The sequence below is a fragment of the Mobula birostris genome, chromosome 18 (genome assembly GCF_030028105.1).
Source record: "Mobula birostris isolate sMobBir1 chromosome 18, sMobBir1.hap1, whole genome shotgun sequence".
In the NCBI taxonomy this organism is placed as follows: Eukaryota; Metazoa; Chordata; class Chondrichthyes; order Myliobatiformes; family Myliobatidae; genus Mobula; species Mobula birostris.
Window position 1 is genome coordinate 68,004,796 of NC_092387.1, and position 22,725 is coordinate 68,027,520.

Here is a 22,725-nt window from a genome sequence, read left to right on the forward strand (position 1 = left end):
GGGTGAAGGGGGGAAGGAAGGGTAGAAATGGAGAGAGGCATAGATGGACGGAGGCAGAGAAATAGAGAAAGTGGGAGGGAAAAAGGCGGAATACTAGAAGGGAGAAAGTGAGGAATGATGGGACAGAATGATGGAGAGAGTAGTTTGAGAGGAAGAGAAAATGGGAGAGAGCGTGAAAGAGTTTTTATAATGCTGTTTACATTGTAAATACATGTTGATATTTATGGTATTTTATTCCATATCCACACTTCTAACTTTAGTTTTGTATACTACACGGAGCTTAGAAAAATAGAGGGCTACGAGTAAGCCGAGGTAGTTATAAGCTAAGAACATGTTCAGCACAGCTTTGTGGGCTGAAGGGCCTGTACCGTGCTGTAGGTTCCCTATGTTTTCTATGTTTCTACGTTTCTATGTTTCTATGTTTCTATAATTCTTTATTCTTTATAATTGTTGAATGTTGTTTTTGTTGCATGTCGCATGCAACACCACAGCAAATTTCTAATACATGTAAAGGTATATAGTGAATAAAGTTGATCTTTGATAATTGGTCCTTCATTTCAAGTGTTAACTGTTTATTCCTCTCCATAGATGCTTCCTGACCTGCTGAGTTCCTCCAGCATTTTGTGTGTGTTGCTCTGGATTTCCAGCATCTGCAGAAACGTTTGTGTTTAATGGCTGTCCCTTAGTGTGTGCTTTGTTTCCGAGGGAAGTCAACTGGCTCTTTCTGTGTCTCCTAAATGTTGCTATTAGCTCATTGACTTCAGCTGTTGCCAAGGGTGGGTATGGTGCACTGTGTTCATCAAAGATTGAACAAAGAAATAAAGTTGCTAGACAAACAAAAACTCCCCATAGCTGTTGAACAAGTGACCTGTTCTGAGAGCAAGGACATACTGTAACTTGTATCTCAGCAAGTTATGTAAGGATAAGCTCTAACTCAAAATTCAAAATAAGTTTATTGTCGAAGTACATATATGTCACCATACAAAACGCTGATCCTTCATTTCGAATTTTATTTTATTGTGGGTATTTACAGGAAAATAAGGAAATACAATGGAATTTTTGAATAATTATAAATTATAAATAGCAATTTATGTGCAAACCACCAATGTGCAAATGGGAGAGTGTGTACAAAGTTGGTATTCTCATGTCAGCTGATTACTGTTTACCTGTGCTGCACACTACATGCACTTTGAGTTATATCTTATTAACTAATTTGTGGTAATATTTTTGTTTTATGTGCTGTGTGTGATTTGTTTCGTTTGGTTGTATATATGTAGTCACGTGACAATAAATTAGACCTTGAACTTGATTAGTTGTCAATCCTGACTGGATACATTTCTGAACATCTCATCTTCTGAACCGCCAAATCCTCCTGGTCTACCTGGTTAATTCCCTTGTTCTTCACCTGCTCCAGCTAGCCACACTCCACACCTACTCCACCTTCTCCAATATTTTGACAATTGCAAAAATATTTTGTGGAATCTATTATCCTGTTCCTCTACAAATCAACAAATTTCAGATGCTTTCACGGAGCAATTCCTCAGTTGTTTTTGGTCAAATGTTCAGTTCCTTATAAGAACAATTACAGTCACGATCCACACGAAGAACACTGGAGGAACTCGGTGGGTCTGGCTGAGGGAAATGGGTAGTTGGTGTTTTGGATTGAGACCCTTCATCAGGACTGGACTGTGTACCCATGACTATAGTCAATATTGTTTGATCTGATTTCTTTAATGAATTCTTCAACAGAAGATCTAATTTTGTGTGCTTTGGCTAAACAGAGCTTCAAATTCAGAATCAGATTTAATATCACTGGTATATATCATGAAATATGTCATATTTTGGCAACAGTATTTTGCAATACATAATAAAAAATAAATTAAGTAGTGCAAAAAGAGAGAAAAAAAAGAAAAAAAAGTAATATAGTGTTCATGGGTTCATTGTCCATTCTGATGGTGAAGGGAAGAAGCTGTTCCTGAAACATTGAGTGTGTATCTTCAGGCTCCTGTACCTCCTCACTGATGGTAGTAATGAGAAGAGGGCATGTCCTGGGTGAAGAAGGTCCTTAATGATGGATATCATCTTATTAAGGCATTGCCTTTTGAAGATGTCCTTGATGTTGGGGAGGCTAGTGCCCATGATGGAGCGCGCTGAGTTTACACATTCTTGCAGCTTTTTTCTGATCCAGTGCAGTGGTCCCTCCATACCAGATGATGATGCAACTGGTCAGAATGCTCTCGGCGTACATCTGTAGAACTTTGCGAGTGTCCTTGATGACATACCAGATCTCATCAAAACATCTCAGAGATGAATTTAGTATAACATGTGATGATTATGACAGATTAGCACTGACTGTGATCTTGCCCCTAGCTGGAGATGAAGGAGGTGCTCTCTTGGTCAATACAGGAGAAAGTTCAAAACAGAAGTTCACAAATCAATCACCATGCTTTTGCCTTCATGAGCTGACATCATTCACCCTATAGAATTGAGAAGACAGCAGAGAACTGTATATCAGTGCCATTTTATTTTACAAAAATCTGTTAATTAAATAACCTCTTTAATTTTTTTTTCTTTTTCACAGAAAAACATTGGCGGATAAAGGAGTAATTCAGAAATGGCAGGTAAGATGTGCCTTTCCTCCTTACAGACTTGGGCAGGAAGGAGGTTAAAAATGCACATGTGTGAGTTAGTCCAGATTATTTGATGTGTAATTTTGGTGAGAGACAATATTGCCGGTAGATTGGAGAAAAAATCCTTGCTTCCATGGGATCTTTTCCGTCCACTTAAAGCAGGTAGCGTGTACATGGAGGGGAGACCTCTAAAAGACCGTGTGACAAGAATACACATAGATTAAGATGTAGCTGGCCTGGGCTGGCACCAGTGGAATCAGCAGTTGGTCTGCCACCTGTCTTCAGGAGAGAGAGAGATAAGGAAAACAATGGAGCAGCATCTGGAGATGTTAATGAAGGAAGGAGGGCTGTCAAGAGCGGCTCCCCCTTTGAACCCTGAACTGTTTGAAGTGATGGACAGGCGATACCCCAGCAGGGGGATAAAAAGGGACAGGTTCGCTAAGGCAAGACACACACGACACCTGAGGTAACAAGACCCTGGAAGCGGTGCGTCTCTCACAAGTCGGTGGGAAGTACCGGGCCATAGACGCACAGGGTGGAAAGGCACGATCGGCGGGAACCTGGTGTGTGTCCACCCTTGCCTGGGTGCCAGGTTCAGCGCAGGGAAACGATCGTATCTGGAAACGGAGGGGTCACGGTCGGTGACCTCAGATGACATCACAAAGGACTCGCCCGACAGCTGACTGCGAAGGTCTGTGTGGAAGCCTTGAATATTCATTCGTTTTGCTCTCTCTCTCCTTCCCCCACACTGTCCATCTCCCACGGCAGCGATTACTGCGAACTGAACTGAACTGAACTGAACTAAATTGAACTGAACTTTGCGTCACTTTGAAACTGGTCATTTACCCCTAGACAACGATAGAGCTTGATTGATCCTGTTATCTTAATTTGGTGTACATGTATGTTTATCATTGCTGAACTGTTGCATTCATTATCCTTTTGATTAGAGTACTGTGTTGCTTGTTTCTTTAATAAGACTTTCTTAGTTCTAGTAATTCAGGCTCCAACTGAGTGATCCATTTCTGCTGGTTTGGCAACCCAATTACGGGGTAGGTAACAACCGTATGATATAGGAGCATAGTTAGGGCATTCGACCTATGGGCTGAACACAGGAAATTGGGAGTGGCTATGTAGAAAAAATTGCTGGCAAGGGCTGGTTAGGCCGAAGGGCCTCTATCTATGCTGTATTGGTCTATAGCTCCATGACTCTGGTACTAGGACATTCGGTGAGCTATTAATTAGAATGTATTTCTGAAATTACATCTACTCCCTTCTATGTGACAGAAAGGAGACATGAGCAACTTTGAGTATCTCATGTATCTGAACACTTTGGCTGGGCGGACTTATAAAGATCTGATGCAGTATCCAGTGTTCCCCTGGGTTCTGGCTGATTATGACTCTGAGGTAAGTGATACTCAGCATGGTGTGTGTGTGTGTGTGTGTGTGTGTTACTGGCGGTTTCTCCAGCAGAACCTTTTGGGTCTATTTCACTTCACCGTCCACACGTACCCTTCAATTCTGTTGTTATGTTGAAAATCCAGCAACCAATCTGTAGATAGTTAAATGGCAGTGGCAGCTGATGTCACAATCTGTAGCAGAGAGGAATATAGAAGGTAGAACATTACAGCACAGTACAGGCCCTTCTAGTCCTGGGTATGACTCTAAACTGCAACTGATGATGAGGCTCTGATTGGGGACTTTCAGAGCTTTGGGGAAAGTGGAGTTACCCCTTAGTCATTCATTGCTCCCAGGGCCTCTCTGACCCGAACGGTAGCACCTGCAAGGGTTCCCGCTCAGGATACGAGCGAAGGCCAACGGCAGATCCGGCAGGTTCAGTAACTGAACTTATGTCGGAGAAAGCGGATGACCATTTGTCAACGTCTGTAGTACAGGCAAATGAACATTTGGGAAGAGAAATGGCGATTTCTTTAGTTCGCCCAATGGAAGGCAATAGCAGACCACCGTTGCTAAATACTAGGTTTCCTAGAATCTATTTGCTAAGAAAACCATGGTCAAACTCACAAAATGTATCACTCAACAGCAGTGGCAAGAGGATCTTCAAGACAAATTATCGCCCTTGAAGATTATGGAATTGAAAAACTTACTGATTTAATCAATGACATTTATGAGACTGGAATTTATGGACCGAACAAACCTGGAGCAATAGAATGTGAATTACATAGGACCGTAAGTTTAGTGAGTCATATCACTAAGATTACTTCTAAGAATTTTGATGACAAGAGCTAAAAGTAACAAGCTGAAATAGGTAAGGAACAATGTGGTTTTGTGAAAGGCAAAGGTACAAGAAACATGATATTGATGTTAAGGATACTATCAGAACGAGCTATTCAAGTGCAAAAAGATTTGTTTGTTTTATCGACTACACAAAAGCATTTGATAAAGTGAAACACAATAAGTTATTCAAAATATTACAGGAAGCTCTAGAACTAGATTCGAAAGACCTCCGCCTAATCAGAAATCTGTACTGGGAACAAACTGCTGCTGTAGAAAAGATGGAGAAGTGAGTCAGTTTACGAAAATCAAGAGAGGCATTAGACAAGGGTGTGTTTTCTCCCCTGATTTGTTTAATGTGTACAATGAAACAATATTACAAAAAATAAGAGACATCTTGGGTATCAAAGTTGGCAGTGAAAACATCAATAATTTTAGATATGCCGATGACACTGTGTTAACTGCAAGTATGGAGGAAGAACTACAAAACTTAATTGATATAATTGTTGAAGAAAGTGCAAAAATGGATCTATCTATCAATTGCAAAAAGACAGAATGTATGGTGATATCCAAAAAGAAGGAGAATCCTATCTGCAGGCTGAGAATAAACGGGGAAGACATAAAACAAGTACAGAACTTTTGCTGCTTAGGAAGCTGGGTGACATCAGATGGCAGGTGTGACATGGATATCAAAAGAAGAATAGGGATGGCAAAAGACACCTTTACGAGAATGAAGAGTATACTAACCAACACTAAACTAGGCATGACAACCCGCCTCAGAGCACTGAAATGTTACTTTTATCCAGTTATGTTATATGGCTCAGAATGTTGGACAATATCTAGTAACATGAGGAAATGAATTGAAGCAGCAGAGATGTGGTTTTTGAGGAGGATGCAAAGAATATCATGGACGAAACGAATATCTAACAAGGATGTCATGAACAGAGCAAAGTCAAAAAGAGAAATAATGTATGAGATCATGAAAAGGCAACGTAACTTCATTGGAAATGTGATTAGGAAAGAGGAGTTAGAATGCACGGTAATTATGGGAAAGATTGAAGGAAAGAAAGCAAGAGGAAGGCAAAGACAAATGATGATGGAGACAGCAGCCAGAGAACTGGAAGTGAATACCAATGAATTGATCCACCTGACCCAAAACAGGAGTGTGTGGGCCATGGCAGTCAAAGCTCAGACTGGGTAAGGCACCTGATGATGATGATGACGACAGGATCTTCAACCCACCGTGTTGTGCCGACTTTTAAACCCACTCTAAGATCAACCTAACCCTTCCATCCTACCCAGCCCTTCTTTTTTATGTAGTCTCTGAAACTACTCTAATGCATCTGCCTCTAACACCACCCCCGGTGGTGTGTTCTATGCACCCACCACTCTGTGTAAAATACCGGCCTCTGACATTTCTCCTCCACCCCCGCACCCCCTCTGATCACCTTAAAATGATGTCACTTGTAATAGCTATTTAGGCCGGGGAAAAAAATTCTCTGGCTAGCTACTCTTGTCATCTTGTTCACCTCTATTACGTCATTTATTATCCTCATCCTCCTTCACTCCAAAGAGAAAACCCTAGCTCGCTTAACCTACTCTCATATGACATGCTCTCTAATCCAGGCAGTGTCCACTAAACTTGGTCGAAATCTGCAGAATAGATAATGGAAGGTTTTATATGGCAGGTGACCAATTCATCACTGCCAGCATAGAGCTCCCGGTAAGGTTAGAGATGGGCAAGACACGGAGAAATAAGAGTTAATTTCCACTTGGAGAGAAGAGGGAAAGAGGGATATGGGCTACAATAGAATGTCTTTGACACGTTATGAGAATCTTACTGCAATCTACACCCTGCCTTCACCCTGCCTTGTGCAGCTGGATCCTGGACTTGGTGTCAGATTGCCGTCAGATGGTAAGAGTGGGCTCTCTTATCTATGCCCCTCTGACTCTCAGCACAGGAGCCCCCCAGGGCTGTGTACTAAGCCCCCTCCTTTACTCTCTGTATACCCATGACTGTGTCACCACCCACAGCTCCAATCTGCTAATTAAATTTGCTGACGACACTACACTGATTGACCTAATCTTAAATAATAATGAGGCAGCCTACGGAGAGGAAGTCATCACCCTGACACAGTGATATTAAGAAAACAACCTCTCCTTCAATGTCACAAAAACAAAGAAGCTGGTTGTGGACTACAGGAGGAGCGAAGACAGGCTAAACCTTATTGACATCAATGGATCTGGGGTTGAGAGGGTGAACAGCTTTAAATTCCTTGGCATAAACAATACTGAGGATCTCGTGTGGTCTGTACATACCGGCTGCGTGGTGAAAAAGGCACAACAGCACCTCTTTCACCTCAGACGGTTGAAGAAGTTTGGTGTGGGCCCCAACTCCTAAGAATTTTCTACAGGGGCACAATTGAGAGCATCCTGACTGGCTGCATCACTGCCTGGTATGGGAACTGTACCTCCCTTAATCGCAGGACTCTGCAGAGAGTGGTGTGGACAGTCCAGCGCATCTGTAGTTGTGAACTTCCCAAGATTCAGGACATTTGCAAAGAGAGGTGTGTAAAAATGGCCTGAAGGGTTATTGGAGACCCAAGTCACCCCAACCACAGTCTAGTCCAGCTGCTACCATCCGGGAAACGGTACCACAGCATAAAAGCCAGGACCAACAGGCTCTGGGACAGCTTCTTCCAGCAGGAGACTGATTAATTCATGCTGACACAAATGTATTTCTATGTTATATTGACCATCCTGTTGTACATAATATTTATTATAAATTACTGTAATTGCACATTGCACATTGGAATAGAGACATAACGTAAAGATTTTTACTCCTCATGTATTTGAAGGATGTAAGTAATAAAGTCAATCCAATTCAACTCAGACTCTGCCTTCCTCACTTCTCTCAAACTGAAAACTAATCTGTACAGCCTGTCCTGAGTAGTGAATTTACAAACATCCTTCAGTCTGTTTTGTCCATCAATTGGAAATTATGCAAAAATCACTTGTTATGGTGACCATGCCCCTGCAGTACTGCAATGAGTAAGTGGCATCAAAACATCAAGGACAATTACTGAAGGTGGACGAGAGCGGGGACTAGTTCTGCCGTTCGTAGAAACGAACATATGTACGTAGATCAGACTTTTGAATTACGTTATGTAATTGGGGCTCATCTGTACGTGGTTTTGTATCGTGAACAAAGTCAACAGAGAGGCACTGAAGCTAGTGGATACAGAAGTGTTTTATCCAACAAAATGAGACACTCTTGGGGGAAGAGGTCTCTCGACTCAATATTACGTGACATTTTTAGATGTTAAGGACCAAAGGTAACAGTGGGATAATTCTATAGTTGCAATGTATCTACAATGCTTCCTTTGAATTACATATAGTTCACATCTCCTTCTTTGCACCCACACTCCAGATACCCAAAATGAATATCAATCAGCATTGTCTTGTTTGATATCAACTTCAGTCCACAGCTCCAGGAAAACTGTTGTTCACGGCTGCATTTTAAATTCAATCGACAATTTACATCAAATCTGAAGACTGGCTGCTGTTGAACTTAACATTTGTTGTATACTCTTTCTTCAAAATATGCACTAACAGTTGCACTGAGCATAAGCTAAACACTTGAAACCGGGACAGAGGGTGTATCACTTTCTTTCCCAAATCAGTCACAAATCTGAAACATTAACTGTTTCTCTTTCCACAGATGTTACCTGACCGAATGAGTTCTTCCTGCATTGTTTGTTTTCGTTATTGAAAATTTATCACCACTTTTTTTTGTATCATCCATTTTATATCCAGCAGTGGACCAAACATGGTCAATGCTGCAACCCCTCAGTGAAATATCGCACAATTAGTTAACATAATTACTTCAATTTATCTTAAATTCATAAAATTTTGAATTGACTGCTGAGAGCTAGAATGCAATAAATGTTTGTGCCATTTTTCATGTTTGTTTTTTCTCCCCAGGAGTTGGACCTGACCAATGCAAAGACTTTCCGTGACCTCTCAAAACCCATGGGAGCTCAAACAGAGCAGAGGAAGGAAAAGTTCATCCAGCGATACTATGAAGTAGACAATGATGGTGTGTATTTTCAGGTGGAAGTAATCACCTCAACACTGAACTGATTCCACAGCTTACTTTCAAATACTTTACAACTCACTGTTTCAGTAATAGATATCTATTTATTTATCTATCTATCTATCTATCTATCTGTTATTTGTCTTTTATACTGGTCTTTTCATTGTGTGTGGATTTTCATTGATTTAAATGTATTTCTGTGTTCTACTGTGAATATAGACCTGATGACACTCAGTGCCATTTATTAGATACCACTTGTACCTAACAAAGTGGCCTCTGAGTGTCTGTTCATAGTCTTCTGCTACTGTAGTCCATCTGCTTCAAGGTTTGATGTGTTGTGCATTCAGAGATGCTCTTTTGCACACCACTGTTGTAATGCGTGGTTATTTGTGTAACTATTGCCTTTCTGAGAGCTTGAAGCAGTCTGGCCATTCTCCTCTGACCTCTCTCATTAGCAAGGCACATTCACCCACAGAACCACCCCTCACTGGACTTTTTTCAGTTTTTGCATTCTCTGTAAACTCTAGAGACTGTTGTGTGTGAAAATGCCAATGGCAGTTTCTGAGATACTCAAATCACCCTGTTTGGAATCAACATTCATTCCACAGTCACTGTCACTTAGATCACATTTCTTCCCCATTCTGATGTTTGGTCTGAACAACAACTGAACCTCTTGACCATGTCTACATGCTTTTATGCATTGAGTTGCTGCCAGATAATTGGCTGATTAGATATTTGCATTAACAAGCAGGTGTACAAATGTACCTAATAAAGTGGTCACTTGGTGTATTTCCTTCTCTGAGGAATTAAGACTATGAGCTGTCATCTTAAAACAAACCACTCCTAGCTTCTACGGTTCACAAGGTTAGTGAAAACCTTCTCTCCAAGGTACACGGATCCGATTCGCATCCCGGTGTGTAGGTTTTTGCCCTCACCCAGAACTGCAATTCTGTTTTTTCCCAGGTACAGGGCTCATAATCACACCTTCAATGTCAGGATAACTGGTTTCAGTTCCCCAGTTTCTCTCTCCCTGCCTTCTTGAATAATGGGGTTACATTTACTACATTCCAAACTGTGGGAACCATTCTACAATCAATACAGCCTTGGAAGATAACAAGTGCTTCTACACCTCCGAAACCACCATTTTCAAACTCTTGCGACACAGGTCATTAGGTCCCCTGGATTTGTCACAACCCTGTCCCAGTAATTTCTCCATTACTGATTTTCTAATGCTGATTTTTCTCATAACTCCATTCATGGAATACTTTCTGTCCATCACTTTTTCCTGATTTTATATCCTTGTCTGTGAGGATGAATACAAACTATTTAATTTATCCCTCTGCTAATTCCTCACTCCCAGTTTTATTTCCTTATAGCTGTGAATTAATGTTTATGTATTAGATATTTCCATTTCCCTACCATGCCTCTCATTGTGCATTCTAATCAATCATACCTTCCCAATCCATCACAACCAATACACACCTCATGCTGACAGCTATCTCTGTTCAGATTTAACCCTCATTTTTAGAATGAAATGAATCACTTACTTTCTTAATTTTAATTTCTAGCACACTATGATTTCTAAGGGCCCCTTAACTATAAGATTAACAATTAACCCCCTCTCATTATGATCTAAACACCCTGCTCTCTAATTGATTCTTCAACATAATGATCTAGAACACCACCATTTACACTCACCACACATTTACCCTTCAGTCTGCTGCCACTGATTTGGGTCAGTTTAATTTAATATGTACTATACATTAAATTCTCCCATCACTAATTTATTGCCCTTGTTACATGTGCTTTAGATTTCCTAATTTAGACTATGCACTATATTATTTGAAAGGTAAAAACATAACACCATAAGTCTCATAAAGACCATAAGACAGAAGTTATAAGGAAAGATTGAATTGGTTAGGATTTTGTTCCCTAGAACATAGAAGCTTGAGAGGAAATTTAATAAAGCTATACAAGATTATGAGTGGTTTTGATAGGGTAAATGCAAGCAGGCTTTTCCCACTGAGGTTGGGTGAGACAGAACTAGAGGTCATAGGGTAAGGGTGAAAGGTGAAATGTTTAAGGGGAACATAAGTGGGAACTTCTTCACTCAGAGGGTGGTGAGAGTATGGAATGAGCTGCCAATGGAAGTGGTGGATATAGTTTTGATTCCAACACTTAAGAGAAATTTGGATGGGAAGGTTTGAAGGGCTGTGGTCCAGGTGCAGGTCAATGGGACTAGGCAAATTAATGGTTTAGCAAAGACTAGATGGGCCAAAGGGCCTGTTTTTGTACTGCTGTGATTTATGATTCTATACTGCACATCTTTAGAATGTGGGAAGAAACCAGAGCACGTGGAGGAAACCCACATGGTCATGGGAAGAACATACAAACTCTTTACAGTCAGCAGCAGGAATTGATCCTGGGTTGCCGGCACTGTAAAGCATTATGCTGTCCGCTGGGCCACCCTGTTGCCCTCATTTATCCCAATTCATCAGGGATGAAGATACAAGGAGTGAACAGCTCACTCACTGTCTTCCCTGACAATCAATGGTCAAGGTTCAAGGTTCAAAGTTCAAGATTGTTTAATGTCATTTCCAGTACACAGGTGTAAAGGAGAATGAAATAATTGTTACTCTAGATCCAATGCGGCACAAGCAAAAACATGAAAAAATAAAGAACGCAATAGTTTAAAAAAACAAAATAATATAAATAATAAGATAGGTTATTTATTGTATATAGATTGTATGTCCATAAGGTGACACTGGGCACAGGAGTGTCTGTACATAAAGTGACTGACAGGAAATGATAAAGTAATGGTGGTTGGGGGTCTGGACAGGTGGTTTAGTGGCTGGAGTTGTTGATCAGTCTTGCTGCTTGGGGAAAGTAACTGTTTTTCAGTCTGGTAGTCCTGATGTGGATGCTACAAACAGTCCATGTGCAGGGTGGGTGAGATCTTTCAGGTTACTGGCCCTTTTCCGGCACCTTCTGTATGTATGTTATTGTCGTAGCATTTAAGATTTCCCTCGATTTGCAGAACCTTGCTGACCAATAAGAATTGTTTCTCTTACAGGAAACCTGTCTGTAAGGTGTCACTACTGTACCCACTACTCATCGGCAATAATTGTTGCTTCTTACCTCGTGCGAATGGAACCCTTCACTGAGATCTTCTGCTCTCTACAGGTACACTGCGATGGTCAATAGCTCCTATTTTAGACTGCCTGGGCTCCTCTTCAAGAGCAGCCAGGGAAACAACCTGAGGGATACCACATTGATCCATAGTCCATGGGGGGTCCCGTTTCTGGTTTGAGAGGCCACATTTGATGCCATATGGGAATGGTCCTTTATTCATTGAGACAGTCCTGGTTAATGCCATCCATACCTCCAACTGTACTGAACTCCCTCAGTCAGTTCCACACTCAGTGGAATGAATATGGGCATTTAGCAGTTTTAAAGATTAGCTTTATTTGTCACATGTGCATCAAAACTTTGAAAGATGCAGTGAAATGCATTGTTTGTCTCAATGACCAACACAGTCCGAGGATGTTCTAGGGGCAACTGCAAGCGTCACTATGCTTCCAGCGCCAATGTAGTATGCCCACAACCTACTAACCCTAATCCATACGTCTTTGGACTGAGAGGGAAAACTGGAACACCCTGTGGAAACCCACGTGGTCATGGGGAGAACATGTCCACTGTTCTCATCAGATAGTGGTGGGAATCGAGCCCAGACTGCTGGCACTGTGAAGTGTTACTCAGTGCTGCCCTTCCTGGAGAGCCAAGAGACTGGAGATGAAATGTGTGAATCTGGAGCAACATCAGGTAAGACACCATACCTTACAATAAAAACAAGCCTGATCCAGTTTTGCAATCAGAGTCCGACAAATTATATTATGGTCAATCCGCCAATACAGATAGGACATTCCATAATAACCGTCCAGATACAATATTACAGAATAAACAAGCAAGAGCAACTTACTTCATAGATAGAGCCATTCCAAACACACATAACATGCAGAAATCAATAAGTGAAAGACACCAGATATATGTTGAATTTAAAGAGAAAATTGAAAGACTATGGTACATGAACATAATATTGTCCCGAAAGTACTATCTACAACCGGTATCATCCCAAAGTCACTACACAAAAGGATTAAACAATTAGGCCTACAGAGCAATATTTATGTAAATCTCCAGAAAGCCACAATACTAAATATGATTACAATAGTACGAAAGTTCCTAGCATTGAGAAATGAGTGTGCTTGGCTATGCCTGTACCTCAGGTTTTACCAGCTTGAGCTGAGAAAAAAATAGAAATAATAATGAAGTATAATAAAATAGAATAAGTAAATAAATAATACTAAGAACATGAGTTGTAGAGTCATTGAAAGTGAGTGATCAGTGTTGTGCTGAGTGAAGTTATCACTCTGGTTCAGGAGCCTGATTGTTTTGGGGTAATAACAGTTCCTGAACCTGGTGATGTGGGGTCTTGATGACGGACCTCCTGCCCAATGGCAACAGTGAGCATGGTCTGGATGGTGGGGGTCCCCGACATCTGAATCAAAGGTATTTGTTGCTTGCCTCCAGTCAGTACTGACTGATACTTATATAAATGTAATGATATCAAAAGGCCTTCAATATTTTATGAGAAGTTTCAAAGCAGTTAAATATATGCAAAGTTCAAAAAAGGAGAGATGATTGGAAAGTTTGGAGTTTTCCAGCCCAAGACAATACAATATACAATAATAAAATGTTGTCTATTTTATTAGAGAAATGTGATGCATATTTGATGACACTGTAACAAATCCCACAGTAAAGAGATTTGCTGATACATAAAGCATTAGGGCACCACACATCCTACTTTTTATTCGAGTAATATCTTTAACCCAATTTGTCGCACTAACAACATTTTGCATGTATATTTCTTCTCCTTATTTGATATCACTAATGCTTTTATCAGATATTATTGTCTCTCCCGAGAGACTTCTGTCCCTATCTAAAACAAAAATTACATTAATGAAAAGTATCAATCATTGCACGCTTGCAGATGTGAAGAGTGCCATTCTAATTTAGCGTGTAATATTAAAAACAAGACTGCAGACTCAGGACGGACTGCAGAGTTTCGTATCTGTGTTGAGGAGGATTTGACCTCTGTGGGATCATGGATGAACAAGACAGAGAAAGTATGTCAGGGTTCCTGCCTGAGAAAGGCTCAAGTTGGAGAGTGGATGCATTCTAAAATTGGAGGAAACATCCAGAATTACCTTCAAAGCCAACCAGGCTGTTGGCACTCTTGTAATGGCGGCCGGAATCATTGTCCTACAGAACAGGGTCAAAAGGTTTCATAGAACATAGAAATTTACAGCACATTACAGGTCCTTTGGCCCACAATATTGTGCCAACCATGTAATCTACTCTAGAAACTGCCTAGAATTTCCCTAGGCAAGGTTTCAAGGCAAGATTTTCCCTTAATATGACAAAATAGGCCGAAGTCAGTATGGCTTAAGGAAAAACCTTGCCTGACAAATCTGTTGGAATCCCTTGAAGAAATAACAAGCAGGATAGACAAAGGAGAAATGTTTGATGTTGTGTACTTGGATTTTCAGAAGGCCTTTGAAAAGGTGCCACACATGAGGCTGCTTAATAAATTACGAGCCCATGGTATCACAGGAAAGATTCTAGCATGGATAAAGCAGTGTCTGATTGGCAGGAGGCAAAGAGTGGGAATAAGAGTCGGACTGGCTGCCAATGATTATGGTGTTTCACAGGATTCTGTGTTGGGATTGTTTCTTTTTACATTATGTTAATGATTTGGATGACAGAATTGATGGCTTTGTGTCCAAGTTTGTAGACAATATGAAGATAGGTGGAGAGGCAGGTAGTGTTGAGAAAGTAGAGAGGCTACAGAAGGACTTAGACAGATTAGGAGAATGGGCGAAGAAGTGGCAGATGGAATACAGTGTCGGGAAATGTATGGTCATGCACTTTGGTAAATGAAATAAAAGGGTAGACTATTTTCTAAATGGAGAGAAGATTTAAAAATCTGAGCTGTAAAGGGAGTTGGGAGTCCTTGTGCAGGATTCCCTAAAGGTCCATTTGCAGGTTGAGTCAATGATAAGGAAATCAAATGCAATGTTAGCATTCATTTCAAGAGGACTGGAATATGGGAGCAAGGATGAAACTATTGAGGCTTTATAAGGTGTTGGTGAGGTCTCACTTGGAGTATTGTAAGCCGTTTTGGGCCCCCTATCTTAGAAAGACTGTGCTGACATTGGAGAGGGTTCAAAGGAGGTTCACGAAAATGATTCCAGGAGTGAATGGCTTGTGTTATGAGGAGCGTTTGATGGCTCTGGGCCAGATGAATGAGAGGGGATCTCATTGAAATCTATCAAATGTTTAAAGGCCTCGATCGAGTGGGTGTGGAGAGGATATTTCCTATGGTGTGGGAGCCTAGAACCACAGGGCACAGCCTCAGAGTAGAGGGACATCCATTTAGAACAGAGATGAGGAGGAATTTCTTTACCCAGAAATTGGTGAATCCGTGGAATTTGTTGCCACATGTGGCTGTGGTGGCCAAGTTATTGGGTATATTTAAGGCATGAAGGGATACAGGGAGAAGGCAGGGGATTAGGGCTGAGAGGGGAAATGGATCAGTCATGATAGAATGGTGGAGCAGACTCGATCGGCCAAATGGCCTAATTCTGCTCCTATATCTTATGGTCTTATGGCCTTCTCTATATTCTTAGCTATATACAACCCTGAGATTAATGTGCTTGCAGACATTCACAGTAAATACCAAGAAACATAATAGAATCATTGAAAGAGCATATGTAACAAGACAGGCAAACAATCAGTATGCAAAAGGCAATGAACTGTGCAAATGCAAATTAAAACCATAATAATAAATAAATAGCAATAAATATCAAGAACATGAGATGAAGTGTCCTTGAATGTGAGTCCATTATTTTTTGAGGGGAAAGATTTAATAGGAACTTGAGGGGCAACTTTTTCTTTGCACAGAAGGAGACAGTAACATAGTGGTTTTACCCTGTTTTTACTTTGCCAGCAATAACCACTTGTGTTTGATTCCTACCTTTGTCTGGAAAGAGTTTGTATGTTCTTCCTCTGTCCACATAAGTTTCCTCCATGTCTTCCAGTTTCTTCCCACAATACAGGGTTAGTAAATTGTGGGAATGCTATGTCGGCACTGGAAGCTTGGTGACACTTGCGGACTGTCCCCCAGAACTTCCTCGCTGACTTGATTTGACGCAAACGACATATTTCACTATTTTGATGTACATGTGACAAGCCAAGCTATTCTTTCATCTTTCCACACTGTTCCTGTATGTGGAATGAGGTGCCAGATGAAGAGGCTGAGGCAGGTGCAATGACACCTTTTGAATGAGAGTTGGACAGGTACATGGATATGAAAGGTCAGAAAATGAAGTTCAGAATCGGGTTCAACATCACTGGCACGTGTTGTGAAATGTGTTGTCTTTGCGGCAGCAGTACAATGCAATACATGATAATAGAAAAAGTGTGAATTACCGTGAGTATATATATTAAGTTAAATTAAATAAGTAGAGCAAAAATAGGAATTTTAAAAAAAGTAGTGAGGTAGTGTTCATGGATTCAATGTCCATTCAGAAATCAGATGGCAGAGGGGAAGAAGCTGTTCCTGAATCATTGAGTGTGGGCCTTCAGGCTCCTGTACTTCCTCCCTGATGGTGGCATGTCCTGGGAAATGGGGGTCTTTAATGATGGATGCTGCCTTTTTGAGGCATTGATTTTTGAATATGTCCTGGATTCTGGGGAGGCTGGTGCCCATGATGGAATTGACTATGTTTACAACTTCTGCAGCTTATTTCAATCCTTTGCAGTAGCAAGCCCCCCCCCCACCCCCGTACCAGACGGTGATGCAGCCAGTTAGAATGCTTCCTGTGGTACATCTGCAGAAATCTGTGAGTGTCTTCGGTGACATACCAAATCTCCTCAAACTCCTTTCATGAAATATAGCTACTGTCATGCCTTCTTTGTAGCTGCATTGATTGTTGGGTCCAGGTTAGTTCCTCGGAGGTATTGACACCCAGGAATTTGAAATTGCTCACTCTTTCCATTTCCATTTCTGATCCCTCTATGATGACTGTTGTGTGTTCCCTCATCTTACCCTTTCTGAAGTCCACAATCAGTTCTTTGGTCTTACTGACATTGACAGCAAGGTTGTTGCTGCGACACCACTCAGCTAGCTGATACCTTACTCCTGCACGCCCTGTCATCACCATCTGAAATCCTGCCATATCGTCAGGCATATCATCTCAAAGAACACAAGGGCTGCTGGGTGGAGAATATTTTGGCCAATAGTCTCTCAGACAGTTAAAAGGAGTGAAGGGACCAGTGAAAAGAAATTCAAATGCTGATATTTTTAAATCACTCACCATTTGCTTAATATTTTTTCTGTTATCATTGCCTGTTAGCAATTTTTCTATTTAATATCAAAATATTAACAATATCCATAATTGTGTGCAAGCATTGCCACCTGCCCCCCCCTCCACCCCGCTGCATTGATTAGATTCCATTGTCCTCCAGCGTATACAGATCAGAGCCACCGCATTAAGCTCAGGGAAGCTGAAAAAATGTTTGGGCAGAGTTGGTTATTAAAACTTAATAAAAAAATTCTTAAGAAATATCCACAGAGGTAAAAACATATATAGTTGGCTATTAAAATCATTAATCAGCCTACATGTGTGTTGTCAATTCATTGGAATTTTTTGATTAGTTTTTACTGTCTCTGGAGCAGTATTGGTCATGTGAATTTCAACTGTTCTTTGATTAAGTTATTTTAGTTGGAAAAAACACCAAATAATGGCATTGCAATATAAAATCAGTGTGCTTAACTCCACCTGTAATGTTCTCTTATTTACTGCTTAAAGAGTCCAGTTTGTTACTGTTTAGTAGTGATAAAGGAAAGAGTTTAACCTTTAGCTCAATGTCCAGATGTTAGCTTGAATTTGACTTTCCACAGAACCTTCCTACCAGGTGAGTTGATCGTTACCAGTTTTCAACTCACCACTAGGTGGGGCAGTGCACAGACACTGAGACCTGCTCACTGCATTCAGATGCGAGTTGGCAGCATGTTCTGTTTTCGGAGGAGGGGAAGGAATCAAGTCAGGGAATGTGTGTATGTGTGAGTGGGAGAGAGAGAGAGTGTGTGTGTGTGTGTGTGTGTGTGAGAGAGAGAGAGAGAGAGAGAGAGAGAGAATGTATGTGTGAGAGAGTGTTTGTGAGAGTGTATTTGTGTGTGTGAGAGAGTGTGCGTGACAGAGTGTATGTGTGTGTGAGAGAGAGAGTGTATGTGTGTGAGAGAGAGTGTATGCGTGTGTGAGAGAGAGAGAGTGTATGCGTGTGTGACAGAGAGTGTATATGTGTGTGTAAGAGGGAGTGTGTGTGCGTGTGAGAGAGAGAGAGTGCATGTGTGGTGAGTGAGAGAGACCTGGTGTGTGCGACAGAAAGAGAGCATGTGTTTGTATGTGTGTGCGCGTGCGTGTGTGAGAGAGAAAGTGAGTGAGTGTGGGGGAGTGTGTGTGAGGCAGAAAGAGAGGGAGTGAGTGGAGGAGTGTGTGTAAGACAGGAAGAGAGAGTGAGTGTGTGTGTTTGTGTGTGAAGGAGAGTGTCTGAGGGAGAGAATGTGTGTGTGTGTCCCCATTCATGTCTGTAAGAGAGAGAGGGGGCAATGTGAAGAAATGAGATGGAGAAAGCAACCCCTGTAGATAGACACACAGTGTTGAAAGGAAGGAGGTGCCACACGATAGCCTAGAGAGGTAAAGTGTTGAGGGAGAGAAAGAGAGATGGGAGGAAAGGGTAGTGAGAACCAGTGAGGAGTAGATATGGATGCAGCTTCTGTGCAGGACAGGGCTGATACAGGAACCAAAGAACAGAGAAAGAACAGAGACCAAACACAAGGAAATCTGCAGATGCTGGAAATTCAAGCAACACACACAACAAATGCTGGTGAACGCAGCAGGCCAGGCAGCATCTCTAGGAAGAGGTACAGTCGACGTTTCAGGCCGGGACCCTTCATCAGGAGATCCTTCCTGACGAAGGGTCTCGACAAGAACAGAGACCACCTAGAATTTCACTGTTGGGATTTATCTCATCACCTGCTGCTGAGCCCCCCTGGCTGTCAGCTCCATGGGCAATCCGGGGTTTTACCCAAAATGGAATCTCTCAGTTCTAGCTCAGAGAGACTTGGATCTTCCCACACCTGAGCTCAGAGAGTTTTCACCTGAAGGCATCTAGAGACTGATGTCCTTTCTCCCTGTTCCTGCCAGGCCTCTCTCTGTGGACTTTCAATGGAGAAATGAATAGAAAACCTGACTTGTTAGTGAATGAGCAGCAAAGTGCAAGCGAACAGTTGTGCAATGGAGTAGTAGTGCAAGTAAGCAGTCGTGCAAGTGAACATTTGTGTAACTGGACAGTACTGCAATTGAACAGTGGAGGGCCAATGAGTGGTGGTTTGTGTGGCCCTTGCTGCTTGGGCAGTGGTATAACTAAGGAATCTGGCAGGTAATTTGTTAACTAAGGGGCTGTGGCAGGAGAATATGTTTGAGAGAAAACACACTTTGGTGGACCAACACCTGCTGCAGTATAACTAGAGTGCAGCACAAAACAAACACTAAACTCTCTCCAGATGTACCATTGGAGGAACTGAGAAGACTTTAAACACAGTACATGTTTATAGACTATGCACATATGTGTGGCATTGGCCATGACATATTCCATCGTGTGTGCAGTGTGCAATCTGAGTGCAGACACACAAATTAGAAGCAGGAGAAGGCCACTTGGTCATTCAAACCTGCTCCACCATTTAATAGATAAAGGCTAGCCTGTTCTTAACCTTAGTTCCACATTCCCATCTCTGCACAAAAAAAAAATCCCTTGGCTTATTAAGATTAAACCGGTTCCCATGTGAATCGGTCTTACAGTCTGCAATACGGTTAGAGGTTAAACTATACTGGACAGATCTATCCTACACTGGCAATGAAAATGACATGGCAGGCAGTCACAGATATCGAAAGGAATGAAGTTTATAAGGAATCGAGTGGCCACAGGTCCATATTGATTGGGTGATTTGGGGAAGCTGATGCTTAAGCCTGAGGTTCAAGTCTGAGCAGGGGAGGGAATGGGGGTGGGTGAGATGTTGCCGACACTCAGGTACTGAGTGATGAAGAGAAGCTGAACAGGTTGGCACATTATTCATTGGAGCGTAGGAGAATGGGGTCAGTTACTGAGGTGCATAAAATCGGGAGGGCATAGATATGATGAAAGCACTCATCGTTTTCCCAAGGGTTGGCAAACCAAGATCTAGAGGGCATAAGTTTAAGATGGGAGCTAAGGTGGGGGCATAAGTTTAAGGTAGGAACTTCAGGAGTACTTTTGTCACCCAGAAACAAAGTATATAGAATATTGACCTCTCTCTGGGCATGGACAACACGAAAATGGGTGGAGAGGCAGGTAGTTATGAAGAAGCAGGTGGGTGCAGAAGGATTTGGACTGATGAGGAGAATGGGCAGGAAAATGGCAGGTGGAAGACAGTGTCAAGAAGTGTATGGTCATGCACATTGGTAGAAGGAATAAAAACATAGACTATTTTCTAAACGAGGAGAAATTTCAAAATCTGGGGTGCAAAGGGACTTAGGAGTTTTTATGCAGGATTTCCTAAAGGTTCCTTTGCAGGTTCAGTCATTGATGAGGAAGGCAAATGCATTGTTAGCACTGTTAGGACTAGAATATAAGAGCAAGGATGTAATGCTGAGGCTTTATAAAGCACTGATGAAGCCTCACTTGGAGTATTGTGAGCAGTTTTGGGCCTCTTATTTAAGAAAGGATGTGCTGACATTGGAGAAGGTTCACAGGAGGTTCATGAAAATGATTCCAGGAACGAAAGGCTTATTGTATGAGGAATGTTTGATAGCTCTGGGCCTGTACTCACTGAAGTTTAGAAGAATTAGGGCAGTATCTCATTGAAATCTATAGAATATTGAAAGGCCTAGATAGAGTGTATATGGAGAGGATGTTTCCTATAGTGGGGGGGGGAGGGGTCTTAGACCAGAGGGCATAGCCTCAGGATAGAAGGACATCTATTTAGAATGGAGATGAGAATGAATTTTTTTAGCCAGATGGTGGTGAATCTGTGGAATTCATTGCCACAGACAGCTGTGGAGGCCAAATAATTGAGTGTAGTTAAAGCAGAGGTTGATAGGTTCTTGGTTAATCAGGTCGTCAAAGGTTACGGGGAGAAAACTGGAGTATGGGATTGAGAGGGATAATACATCAGTCATGATGAAATGGCAGAGCAGCCTTGATGGGCCAAATGGCATTAATCTATTCCTTTGTCTTCTGATTTGAAAATGAGCGATGTCTTCTTATCAATTAAATGTCCACTTGTCCAGGAGAATGACAAAACTATTGTCCTACTGTCCAACTTGACAAGATTTGTTTTCTTAGCAGTGCCATTGGAGAGTTAAAGACCATAAAGAAATTCACTGAAAAAATGAACGCCTAAAGGAGCTGCAAAACGAACAATAAAATGTAATAAAAATTGTCTGAGATGGAGTTGAGTGTAACTGGAAAAATTTAATATAAATGGCCTAGGGGTGTCGGAGAGATTGAAATACCATAAAAATGAGAAGGGACATGTTCCAAGGAGCTATAGAAGGTGATCAGAAAGGGAAATTCATTGAAAATTAACAATAGGTTTGATAGCATAAAGGTTAGTACAGTCGCTTACAGTCCCAATGATCAGCGATTGGGTTTGATTCCTGCCGCTCTCCGTTAGGAGTTTGTATGTTCTCCCCGTGACCATATGGGTTTCCTCCCGGTGCTCTGGTTTCCTCCCACACCCCAAAGATGTACAGTGAGGGTTAATAAGTTGTGGGCATGCTGTGTTGGCACCAAAAGCATGACGACACTTATGGGCTGCCCCCAGCACATCCTTAGGTTGTGTTAGTATGCAAAAGACGCATTTCATTGATGTACATTTGACAAATAAAGCTAGCACTGAGAAAATCAATGAGGTTGGAGGAAAAGATCATCAGTTCTGGTGACCTTGACATACCTGTGGTCACAGAACCAACACCATCGCCTGGTTAGTTTTTTCAGCTGAACAGATTACAGCTTCATAGTTGTTAAACTTTCGGGCTGGGTACTTGCAGTATTTCCTGCTTTTATTTCAGAATTCCAGCATCAGTACATCTTTGCTTGTTATTAGAATCATAGAGCACTAAAGCACAGAAACAGGCTCTTCAGCCTACCTAGTCCTTGCCAAACTATTAATCTGTTTAGTCCCATCAGCTTGCACCTGGACCATAGCCCTCCCATCCATGTACTTATCCAAACTTCTCTTAAAAAAGTCCTATAACCTACCCGAGAACCGTCAAGCTGATGAATGAGCATCAATAACTTAAACCATCAGGCTGATGAACGAGCATCAATAACTTCAATCACCACAACTCTGAAATGATTCTGTGACCTGCAGTCTCACATTCAGTAGTTTCTAGCAATTATGAAGGAATTAGGTGTTTGGTACAGGTAGAGAAATAAGCAACTATTTTATCTTTGAGTAATTGGATTGGGTGAGCAGTTTTGAGATGGGATAGGGTCTGGGAGTGGGTTATCAGGGATCAGGAGAGGATCTGCTGCTGGAGATGGGTTGGAATGGGTTTGGAGTTTCAGAGGCGGTTAGCAAGAGGTGATGCAGGTCTTTGCAAG

General features: G+C 41.6%; 1 protein-coding gene across 5 annotated transcripts in view; it reads left to right on the top strand.

Moving 5' to 3' along the window:
- wdfy4 (WDFY family member 4) overlaps nucleotides 1-22,725 on the top strand; it is a 358,785-nt gene that overhangs the window by 293,425 nt on the left and 42,635 nt on the right. For all 5 annotated transcript variants that reach the window (XM_072282880.1, XM_072282882.1, XM_072282881.1 and 2 more), the window contains 4 exons: nucleotides 2,582-2,621; nucleotides 3,915-4,034; nucleotides 8,847-8,961; nucleotides 12,032-12,141. In XM_072282880.1, the coding sequence (XP_072138981.1) occupies nucleotides 2,582-2,621; nucleotides 3,915-4,034; nucleotides 8,847-8,961; nucleotides 12,032-12,141 (385 nt within the window). The remainder of the gene's footprint in view (nucleotides 1-2,581; nucleotides 2,622-3,914; nucleotides 4,035-8,846; nucleotides 8,962-12,031; nucleotides 12,142-22,725) is intronic.